Source organism: Enoplosus armatus, chromosome 15 (assembly GCF_043641665.1).
Source record: "Enoplosus armatus isolate fEnoArm2 chromosome 15, fEnoArm2.hap1, whole genome shotgun sequence".
In the NCBI taxonomy this organism is placed as follows: Eukaryota; Metazoa; Chordata; class Actinopteri; order Centrarchiformes; family Enoplosidae; genus Enoplosus; species Enoplosus armatus.
Window position 1 is genome coordinate 10,714,725 of NC_092194.1, and position 11,479 is coordinate 10,726,203.

The 11,479-nt window shown below is 46.5% G+C and overlaps 2 protein-coding genes across 3 annotated transcripts in view; one reads left to right on the forward strand and one right to left on the reverse strand.

The window, feature by feature from the left end:
* mnat1 (MNAT1 component of CDK activating kinase) overlaps nucleotides 1-8,503 on the forward strand; it is a 31,373-nt gene extending 22,870 nt beyond the window's left edge. For both annotated transcript variants that reach the window (XM_070920566.1, XM_070920567.1), the window contains one exon: nucleotides 8,227-8,503. In XM_070920566.1, coding sequence (XP_070776667.1) covers nucleotides 8,227-8,347 — 121 coding nt within the window. In that variant the 3' untranslated portion in view covers nucleotides 8,348-8,503. The remainder of the gene's footprint in view (nucleotides 1-8,226) is intronic.
* Nucleotides 8,504-8,646: 143 nt separating this feature from the next.
* On the reverse strand, nucleotides 8,647-11,238 carry trmt5 (tRNA methyltransferase 5). The gene is made up of 5 exons (XM_070920851.1): nucleotides 11,198-11,238; nucleotides 10,444-11,042; nucleotides 9,909-10,033; nucleotides 9,138-9,777; nucleotides 8,647-8,796 (listed from the first exon to the last, which is right to left on the reverse strand). The coding sequence occupies exons 1-5, from the start codon at nucleotides 11,236-11,238 to the stop codon at nucleotides 8,735-8,737; spliced, it is 1,467 nt and encodes a 488-aa protein (XP_070776952.1). The 3' UTR covers nucleotides 8,647-8,734.
* Between the last annotated feature and the right edge of the window lie 241 nt (nucleotides 11,239-11,479).

The window sequence follows — 11,479 nt, forward strand, 5'->3', positions numbered from 1 at the left end:
CGTCTGCGTGTTTATGTGAATGGAGTGTGTATCTGTTTGTTTGTTTGTCTGTGTGTTGGCTTATACTGCATGTTAAGTGCTTTGGTGGGAGGGAGATATCCAGAATAGTCAGTGGTGCCATCACAGGCCTCAGTTCCTGGCAGCCAGCTTTGCTAGCCTCTCCCTGCCTGGTTGGCCTGACTCCAGGTCTGAGCTCTCCATCTTTCCAGCTCTGGCCTAGCTGGCCAAGAGCACAACCAGTGACCCTGGATTTGGCTGTGGGAGTTAGTAGGACGACTAAACATGGTCCATAGAGTACTCTTGAATCCATTTCTGCCATCACTAAATTATGAGTATACGAGGTTTAAATTGCATACAAATCATTCTTTCCTTCCCCTGATTTCCCCTCTCATTCTGCGATGAAAGTGCAAGTCAGCCATGATATTCTTCTTTTTCGCTCAATATGTAGAGAACAGCCAGAGGAATCTCTAGAAACGGCCATGAATAGCAGAGCTTTCTATTCGCACCAGCTGCCGGCCAACTGCTTATCTATGTCCAGCTGCCTACTTTATTGTATTCATTTTTGATTCAAATTAAATAGTTTTGATTAACAAGTTGCGATTCGTTATGCGTGTATATTTTACGACTAGCAGCCTCTGCTTCAAAACAATGCAAGCATGATGATAGAGAAACGACCAATTATGCAAACTAATGTCAGATGCCCCAAATCATATTTTAAAAATAAAATATTATGTAATGGAACTTCGTGCAGTAATATATATGATCAGGTATCGGTGTATATGATGAAAATTGGCATCAGAATGTGCCAGAGGCCAACACATTTGGCCTACCCCCCCGACCCCTCTAGCTGGCTACTTTTTCCCATTGGCTGGCTACTCCATATCATTGTGGAAAGCCCTGTGAATAGCTTTTCCATGTATCCCAGGTTTGATCCCTGCAGGGCACATATCCATCTGATGGGCCTGACGGGCCTGGAAGGGCCAAGGGGGAGGGATCAGAGGTCACTGACCACGGGGGACCTGAGGTGCAGCACTGGGAACGTCATAGTGCTGAGACTGACGGGAGTAGAGTGATGGCACCTTGGAGAGACGGGTCTCGTATTCTTGGCCTCAAATAGTCATGCACTCACGCACTCTCTCACACAAACACAGCTTTGAAGCTTAAGTTATGAGCTGGAGACTGAGGCGCCGGTTAGCATGACCTCAGGTGAACTCCCTCAAGAGCAGTGGTCTTTGATCTACTTTTACTACTATTAGATAATGTCTCAAGGCACATATTTTTCTCTCATTCAACCAATTAAAATATTCTATGACGTTGCCAAAAAGTTCCATTTATGGGGAAATGGTTTATTCGGCTCTTGCATAACAGTAGGACTTTCCCTCAAATACTTTGGGGTTGCCACCATAACCAAGACCTAAAGCTGAACTTGGTCTCTCAGATATCTGATATCCTCCATTCTTCCATACTACACACTCATTGCGCGTGCCAGTGTCTTGTGTTACTATATCCAGCATAGCCAGTAACTATAGATTCAATGCAGTGCTTCTCTGACCATTTAAGTGTTTCCATAGCTTAGATCTAAGAGCTTGACTGCAGCCGTGGGGCTCACAGATTTAAAATTTGCATAGCCAAAAGAGAGTGCAGGCACTATAAAAGTGTGGAGGATCAAGTCCAGATATTTGACTTGCAAACCTGTCTGTGTCAACAGAATGCTCCATCTCCATTCACAGCATCCAGCCACCACCTTGCTTTGATGCTCAGCTTCTTGTACTGTAGATGCTTGCTTTCTTCGTTACTAACCAGATCAGAAACAGAGTGGAGCGTGGCCACCGTCTGATTCTCCACCAGCCCCCACCCAGGCCATTATCCCGTCTGTCTCAGTAAACAGACCATTAACAGACAGAGCTGGTGGAGGCCACATCACTATTGTATTCCCTCCCATAGATCTGTACAAATATTGATCTTCTCTTGAAGTATGAGTCAAAATAAGCACGCGCTGTAGTTGACCGGAGGCTTTTTACTTGTGGGTGAGTCATTTCTGACCCAAAGAGCGGGCGGAAACAGAGGGAGCATTACAGAATGACAGAGCGGGAGAAACATTTGTCTTGTGTGTATTCTGGTCATCTGAAAGAGGTCTACTTTTAGTGTTATTGTTTTCCCTCTGTGGGCCATGTGCCAGACAGACCAGCAGTCTCCTCCCGAGATGAACCCTGGCCAGTCCAAACCAGGCCAGTGAAGGAGACACCAGCGGGCAGGGAACTCCGAGGATAACGATGTCTCTTGCCTCCTCCAGGTTTATTTGTGTCACAGCCTAGAGGCGACAGGGTCAACACCCAGCGGAGGGTGAGGTGATGTCTCCTGACTATTTTAACACACTGATCTGTGTAGAGGTTTGCAAAGCAGCCGCGCGCTGTCTAGGGTGGCATGCTTTGATTTTGAGTCTGATGGTGCTCATAACTATGTGCACACAGTTTGTCAAACACATCTGAACTCTGGGCCTCTCCCCACTCTTTGCCCCTGGGGCAACGGGCCCGGCAATGTACAGGGGGATTAGCTGGCTCATTTTCCCCTCTTAAGAGCTAGTGAAAGAAAACAAACTCCCGTCATGTGGGGCTTGGCTGTGGGGACTTGCCACGCACACCTCATGGTAGGAGGTGCTTCTCCACTATGATGTATGAATTATCACACTCCTCCTGCTGTACTTTTCCCTGCCTTTTTTGTTTTCCTCCATCCCCCTGTCTTTGCTCTTTTCCCATCTTTCTCCCTAATTGAAATCCTCTCTCTAGTGCTTGAGGTGCTTCAGTAACTGATACCTGTGGAGCCCCCCCCCCCCCCGGGAAAACTATTCTTCCTCTCTGTATCGCTGCTGTAATCCCAGAATGTTACATCTAACTGTCAAGGCTCCTTTGCTGTGTGTATGTATGGGTGTGCCTTATGCTAGCAGCCATTCACTGAACAGCATATGTCCTTTCATTGTTTACGGCCCCATTTGGTTAACGATGACACTGATGTCATGTCATTATCCCCCTTCTCCAGTCTGGTTTACCCACCTCCTCCTTCCTCTAAGCTCTCCAGGGGGCAGAGTTATCAAGTGGCAGCTCAGGAGACGAAAGAAAGATGCTCTCTGTATCAAGTGGCTAGCAGGGTGTGTGATGCCTCTCCAAGCCCCACGGCTGCTGCTGCGGTTAGGTGTGAAGCCAGTGGCCCAGCCAGTCAGCCAGCCTCTACTGCCTCCATCAGGTTAGACAGAGGAGGTGCAGGGCCAAGACATAAGCTAGCCTTGGATGAGTAGTGACAGGTGACGCATGGACCAGGAAGGGAAGTTTGGGCATAAGTAGAACAATAGGCCTTTGTCGTGACCAACCCCGCAATGCTGTCTTTCAGAGACACAAAACAAGTGTACCTTACTCGTTATCACTGATACCAACAAGCTGCCTTCTTGAGGACAACTTGCAGATTGTCAGTCACTCCAAATGAGAATGTATTTCTATAAGCGTCAATGTCAAGTGTCATATAAAGCTTCTGTTAACACTCTAAACATGTTCTCCCCTTAACTTAACCAAGTGTTAGCGATACCCACCTCCCCTCTCCTCTCTTTTTGGGATACAGAGAGGACAGACTCAGCCTGTCGGTGGTGATGATAAGACACATGATAATGGATAAGGGGCCTGTAGGCTCGTGAGGTTATGATGTAACCGCATTGAGCCCCCCTCAGACACACTCACAGTGTACAACTTGAGATAATCTGGTGGACAGTGGGTAGGCTAATGGCTGAGGATCTGTCTCACACACTCTTATGTCCCAGAGGAAGCTGCGTTCAATGGAAAAGAGTGTGACCTATGACCTGTGGTGATGAAAGACCACTGTTGACAGATATAGTATACCTGTGAGAGTCCTCTGTGTTTGGCTTGTCTGCGGGGAGTTTTGTTTCTGGACTGCAGCCTGGACCAATTCACACGTTCTCCACAGGTAAAATTCTGCTCCATCGGTTCGACATCGGTATCGATACAAACAGCTCTGCCCTTAGATAAACATGTATTCACACACATGTGAATTGTGTAGACACACATGGGGGCATAAGCACACATCGCACATCCACACAATGCGCTCAGTGTGCTGTGTCTCTCACAGGGGTACATTTTCTCTCAGGGTAGAGTGTAGGAAGGAGGGGCAGATGGGGTAGATGTGCTGTGAGTGAAACCGGAGCTGCCTGAGGAATGCAGGGGGTGTTTTTGGAGGACTGGAGTGGAGTTTGGGGGGTGAAGGGGGGTTGACTTAAGGGGTAGGATGGGTGATTAGGGGGTGACAGCTGAGTGCTGACCCCTCTATAATGACAAATCATCTGGCAGGTGTGTGGCTCTGCTGCCCCCTCCTACAGCCCCCATCATTTCCAGGCCAGGAATCCTCAACCGCTGCCGGAGCAGAGCGCTAAAGGAAGACTTCCGGACATTCACACTGCCATCCAGCAGCCTCATGACTGGCCTTTCAGAAGTATGGGGCAGCCTCTGTTCAGATATAGCCTGGCCTGTGCTTGTCAGCTGCCCTCTTTGTGCACTCAACACACTAGTCTAGGCTTCTTCGCTTTAATAAACATAGCTAATGAGGCTTCAGTCCTTGGAGCGGTCTCAGGTAGGGTAGGTTTTATTGATTTATCTTTGTAGATGTCATTTTTCTTTCCCGTGTTGATTCTGAGTTTATCTCTCCAACTGCCTGAAAGTCAATGTACCCCGTTTGGGTCGTGAATCCTGCTGACGGCAAGCTGAATCCAAAATGTCTCTCATCCTTTTGTGAAGTAAAAACAAATGCTGACCCTGGATCAGTAAGGGTGGAGCTGTGAAAGCGGACAGTTGCCAAGCTGTAGCCTCAGTCTCAGGTCAGTGTTTGGAAGGGGAAATGAAAGAGCTGCCGGACTTCAGAATTTATGGATTCTCTCACAAAATCCCATTCATTCAGATACTGCCTCATGTTTTCTGATCCATTGTGGGAGCCAGTTCAGCTTCTTTGAACTTGCTGTATGATGGAATGTTAAGTCTCCATGTGTGAAAGCAGCCAAACCACATACAGTAATTCTACAGTGAGCGTTGTTTAAGGCTGATGAAGATTGCTCCATTGTCCCGTGCGTCTGCTCTGTGGTCTGTATGTTGATTAAGTGTCTGCTTGCTTAGATGGCCATCGTAGCACTACAGGCCTCTCTTTTGTTTTCCATCAAGCCCGGGCTTCCACAGCTCTTCTTAATCCAATTCCAGCCAACACATGGAGTCTAGACAAGAGGCCCAACGCAGCCTGCACCTCTGTCTGATATCTGCTCCTTGCAGCTATTTCCCTGAAGAACCTAAGCATCGCAGATCCAAACACAAAGAGGAGCCACGCATTCTCAGCTGGAAATCACGCAGAACCCGCCGGAACATTTCGCCACTTATCTTTTCACTTTGAATTAGAGACGGGGCTGTGCGGTGTTTTCCAGGCAGCCGGAGTGAGGAATACTTTCGGGGTCCCGTCAGGAAAAATCTCTGACCGTTATTAGCATTAACAGGAGACATTGCCCAGGTATTCAGAGTTCCAGACCCAAGTGGAAAAAGACTGTTAGCTCTGAACAGTTTTGATCCAACTGCACATGGCTTTTTGAAAGAAAGGGGTAATAGCAGATGGTATGAGTGGAGGTTGAGAAATAATGCAAGCACTTTATCATCTATCATGCTTTTGAGAATACAAAAACAACTCCGACACTCGTGCTGCTGTTGATTCTAAATGAATATTACAGTAATTCATGCCCATTGTTATGGTGAAAGAAGAGATGTTCATCTGAGAAAAAAAATCTGGCATAACATATATTACTCCTTTCAGTGTGTATACTAATGGAAAACCGCTGTCATATTCCCTTGTGGCAATTGCAGTCTGACACGCACACTGTTGTACTGTGTCATTCAGTTGTCTTCGTCACCTGCACTCGTCTTTTCCCACTCCCCCCCAAGCGACATAATGGGCCAGTCCAAAGTGACCCATATTTACCCAATAATACGAGGCTTTGAAAAGACCCATATCGAGTTGCAGCTAATGCTCCAGTGGGGCCCGGAGAGTGAAAGATGTTACCGGCCGAAACGGCTTGGGTTTCAGGGCCCTGCGAACAAAAGGCAGTCCAGTCCTCAGAGAGAAAGGGAGAAAGAGGGTGGGGGGGGGGGGGTGATGGTGTGGGAGGGCGTGGAGAGTGTGAGTGCACACAGTAGCTTCAGAGGGGCTCGAAGCGTCTGTTTCATAGTGTGTGTGTTTTATGATTGAAGGCAGTGTAAAGAGCCTGCTTGTATTTTGTAGGCGAGTGCGTGCACATTTTTAATGCAGTTCATGTTGTCGCACGTCTGAGTCAGTGTCGTCAGTCCACTCTTAATGTTTCAGCATTGTCGAGTGCAGTCATGTGAAAAGAGTCGAGTCTATCTTTCAGCTTCACGAACATCTATAGCCGGTCATGTGTATGTACATGTATGCGGCTGGCTTTTTACAGGAAGATGCGGATGTTGCTGCCGAGTTAATGGAGCAGAACTGAACTAACCTCGGGTGTTAGGGGTGAGCAGAGGGCAGACAGGGTTGGTTTAAGAGAAGAGGGTTCGCAATGATGATACCCAAAGGTGATTTCACCTCATATCCTCCCTCCTCTTTCTTCTACTTCCCACCCCACCCCCACCACTCACCCTCTTCCTTCATGTTCTCCTTTTGCTCTCCTGCTCTCTCTCTCCTTAGGGGCAGGCAGGTATAAAGTTACACAGAGCTCTCAGCTTTCTTGGAAGGAATGACCACATGAGTAGCTTGGGGATTAGATTAGCAGGAAGAGCAGACTTAGCCGGGCTGTAAATAGCCCACTTTTTTCACCATTAAAAAGGCCCAGTACAATATAATCAATAGATAGCACTCATCTGATGCAGGAAGCCATATGAGAAGACCTCCCTCAAGTGCTCTGAAGGACAGGCTACAGCAGCTTGGGCCTAATGAAGTTATTATTAATCACTGGGCCTCCTGTTTTGAACTTGTGTGTTGTTTCTCTAGTGGGTGATGAGTGGTCTTTATGTGCAAGACCTGATTGACATCTCTTGCTGCTCCTCTTCTCACTTTCACTGTCTATAGTAAGACAGGACAAGGTCATCTTGTGCGATATATCGTGAATGTTTGACTTTGTGTCACAGTCATGCTAGCGAATATGTTTCAACTTTTATTTTCAGTGAAGGTTTTATTGCATTACGAACAAAGCACCTCGTAGAATCATAAAACACCAAAGCAAAATATGATCTATTCAGCGTGTAGTCTCACCCAACACCTTTTTCCTCCCTGTCCATCTCTCATTCTCACACACACGCCTCAACTCTCTCAGTCTCTCTGAGCCTCCCCACAGGTGTTAGGTTACTCTGTAAAGCAGCTTGAATGGGCACAGAAATCACAGAGGGCTGCCTGTGCTCTTGATTCCCGTTTCACTTTGAAGTTTCCCCCGGCTCACAGGAACAGGGGCCACAAAGCCAGACTCGTGTGAGGGCTTTAGCCCTTTCTGCCTGGACTATGGTTTCCGCAGGGTAGGGGGTGCAGGGGGAGACAGTATTGACAGGCAAGGCTACGTGTTGTCTCAGTTGCTGGAGGACTTTTTTAGCTTTGTAGTCCGATGCTACAGGAAAGCAGTACAGAACATGTGTGCAGGTTTCTCCCCCAATGACCACTTCTTGACAGCACAAAAGAGTGGAGGAAGGATTAGAGTGGGTGGGGACACAGGTCAACCACCCCTACACACACACAATTCATAAGTAGAGGGGCATCTCTCATGGTGGGGACAAGATGTGGAGTCCAAATTAACAGCTCGACTGTTTTTCTGTCTGTGCATGATGTGAAAATAAACAGTGACTTTTGGGTTCGCTTAAGAACCTGAAAAGGGGCTTTGGCAGGATACATCTGTAAGCACTTAAAAAATAAAAGACACCCATAATACTTTAATAGAGCCATGTTGGAGAGGCTTTTAGGCACAAGGTGTTCCAGTGTTAGTGTATGGGTATGTCTGTCTTCGTCAATATCATCAAAGGGCCAAAGGGTCGCGTAGAGCCAGAAAAAATAACTTTAAGTGTGGATTTAATGAAGAATAAACTTACACTCAAGTTACACTCACAGGAACTACTTTTGAAACCAGCTCTCCGGCTGCCAGTCAGTCATATTATTTACAAAATACCTCACTGACCGTGGCTTTCTGTGTGTTCTCAGGTATCTGAACCACGTGCGGGCTGCCATGCCTCAGGACACAGCTGGAGGATACTCTTCAGCTTTGGCGTGTCATCGAGCTATTCAGGATGCTCTCAGTGGGCTGTTCCCTTCGAAAGGCTGAACACATCCAGAACAGCCACTGATTAGAAATGTGACTAAAAGGACTATAAAAACCACAGAGAGCTGCTGTGGAGGAAAGTGACTGATCTTTGGTCAAGGTGTTTTTGTCTTTTTATATTTTGTGTTTTATATTTAAATAAATCACAATGAACACTGAGATCCTGTCCATATTTTTATTTAAAAGTGAAACAACATAGGAGGAATGATACCAAGCTAATAATAATAATAATAATAGTTCTAATACATTCTGATTTCTTATAACAAGATGCAACAACATCTGTAATAAAAGCATCAGTAAAACTCAGTTTGTTAAAAACAAAACAAAAAAACAAAAACAAATTCACAACTCATGTTTCCTTGCATTCCTGATAGTGCTGCGTCGATATGATTACGTTGAATCTGTAGCTTCTTCACACTTCTGTCTCTTTGGCGGTGGTTCTGCTGAAGGCTCTGTGGATAAACAACATCTGTTTAGAATTGAATAGTGGAAAATAATCTTTAGGGCTGCAGCAAAAGATTATTTTCATCATCTGTTAATCTGATGATTATCTTAAATGGCATTTTCACTTGACAAATGATTCAATGAAGTAGTATTATACTTATAAACGGATAAGAAGAAAAAAAAGACTTGTTATGTATGTTTTTTTTGTCGAAGGCATCCTGTGAGGCGTACTAGAGTTTAGCCTCATACTTGGAGAACAGGGATGTGAAGATTCCTCTGCAATTCTCTGTTGTCAAAGATCTCCCAATTAATTACTAAGTTCCTCACTGATTTATGAATTAACTCTCACCTGTCTGTTCGCGATCACTGCTGAAGAGGACCTCTTTAGGGAGTGTGAATCTCACACACATCATATCCTTGTTGGGAGCTACATTACGCACAAAATGCACAGAACATCGGTCCTCCAGAGGGAACCCGAGGCTGCAGGAAGCCCTCTTCACCACATCCGTCTCAGGGTTGTCATCTTTAGAGAAACCGTAGCAGTGCACTGTGGGTAGGTTCTCATCACAGGAAGATTCCTGGTGCAACAGGCCTCTGAATGCATCCAGGAACTCCAGAGCCAAGGCAGGCAGGTTCATCACTACATGAACACCGGCTTTTCCCTTCAGCAGCGCGGGCAGCTCCTGCCTCACTGGCCCCTGGATGAACGCTCTGCCGTCCAGGTTGAAGCTTCTGACTTTGCTCTCCACCTTGTTGAGCTTGGAGTTGTGCTGAAGCCATCGGTAGGACTCTGGGTTGAGATCGTTGGCCAACACGTTGGCACCCGAGCGGGCAGCTGGGACAGCGAAGGGTCCAACGCCAGCAAACACATCAAACACCGTGTCGCCACGTTTGACGAGTTGCACCACGCGCTGGTGCTCTGTGCTCAGCCGGGGATTCCAGTAAACACGAGAAAAATCAAACTCGTACGTCACCCCATTTTCTTTCACCTGCATCACAGATTAAATGATATCAATCATCAGTCAATGATCTGAATATATTTGAGTACAAATGGAAGGTGCTATGTCAGTATGTGTGTATCATTAACATGAAATAATTGCACATTTGTGATTTAACCTACTTTGGCAACCATATTCTCCTCTCCAGCCAGCACCTCCATTTTGAAGTTGCGGTAAGTGGAGTCGATCATGTTTGTCTTGTTGACCACACAGGTAACACCAGGGTTTTTGTCCATGATGACTTGACCTACAGTGGAAGGAACCACAACGTTAGCAATAAATATGACTTCATAACAAACATCTGACCGAAACGTATGTAAGGACAGGTGAAGAATGAAAGGTAAAACCTAAATAAATGAGTGGAGAAACATAATAAATGCAGATGCTTCCATACAAGTCACCGAATGCTTTGATCAGTATGAAAATTATGTGATTTATAAAACCAACTGGGACATCTATGGGAGATTTTGTAGCAACAGGCACAGCAGCGCTCTCCACTACCATCAAAACACAAAATGGGACTATTTTTCATTTGTGTTCATTCCTCCACTAAACATCCAGAGACTTGAACTGAAACACCCTCATGTTGGGGTTTCCTTTAATTTTCCCCATCTGTGTGTTACTTTGTACTGAAATCCATCTGTTGCCTTCTCTCACCTATGAGGTTCTTGTACGGGAGCTGGTGGTCCCTGAGGTTCATGTGTGCGATGTGTCCCACTCGACTAAACCCAGAGGTCACATCCTGACCCTGAGGGAGCACAGCCTCCAGCACTTCTTCACTCTTCAGGTTGTGATAGGTGAGCTGCAGCTCGTAGTACTGCAGCTCCTCAGCGACACCAAATGACCTCAGAGCCTCAGCTTCAGCTTCCCTGAAGGAGCTTGGCGAGGACACGATGTGGGGGTCCAACAGGACTAAACGAAAGTCACTACTCTCTTCTTTATCTTGTACCACTCTGGGCACCCCTGGGCGCTGGATGGTTGACTTTCTCAGGCTCTTTACCACTTTGTTTAAGACCCCAGTGGGCACCCGTAGAGCTGGGACAGTAATGGTCTGTGTGAAGGCCTCTTTGTCCAGAGAGGTCATACCCCGTACCTCTGGAGGGGGCCGGTACAGCTTAGGCTCCATTATGGGCTTCACAGCAAAGCCAGAACGAGCTGAGGCTGGCAGCGAGGCTGCAGAGCACAGGCTCCGGTGCACAGCGGCAGATCTTAGGCTTCTTTGAGTTTGTGTAGATGTAAGGACTCTGGAGAGGAGTCTGAAATGACAAAAAAGCTGCTGTTTTGACGCAGAAAAGTACAGAAACACATCGTAACTGTGAACTGTGTTTGATTTAACAAAACGGAGCAACAGACGTGTAAATAAATCATAATTATGCTGTTATTTTCGAGAAAACTCTCATTCAGAGCTCACCTCAACATCCTCCGTTCTCCGGCATGCTTGAAATGCGTCATCCGCGGTCGACCAGAGCCGACTGGTAATTGGTCAAACGAGCGGAGAGTCGCTGTCTGATTGGGCAGGCTTCTCTCTGACGTATAAAATGCGACGGAAAAGAGGGGCACGTGACGCATGATCAACAACAACTGACAGCAGCTGACAAGTTGATAAGAGGAGAGTTTAAAAGTGAACTAAGAGAAGATGGTATCATAACTCTGAGGCGTTACGTCGTCACGCTAACTGGGGAAGTTTGGCACG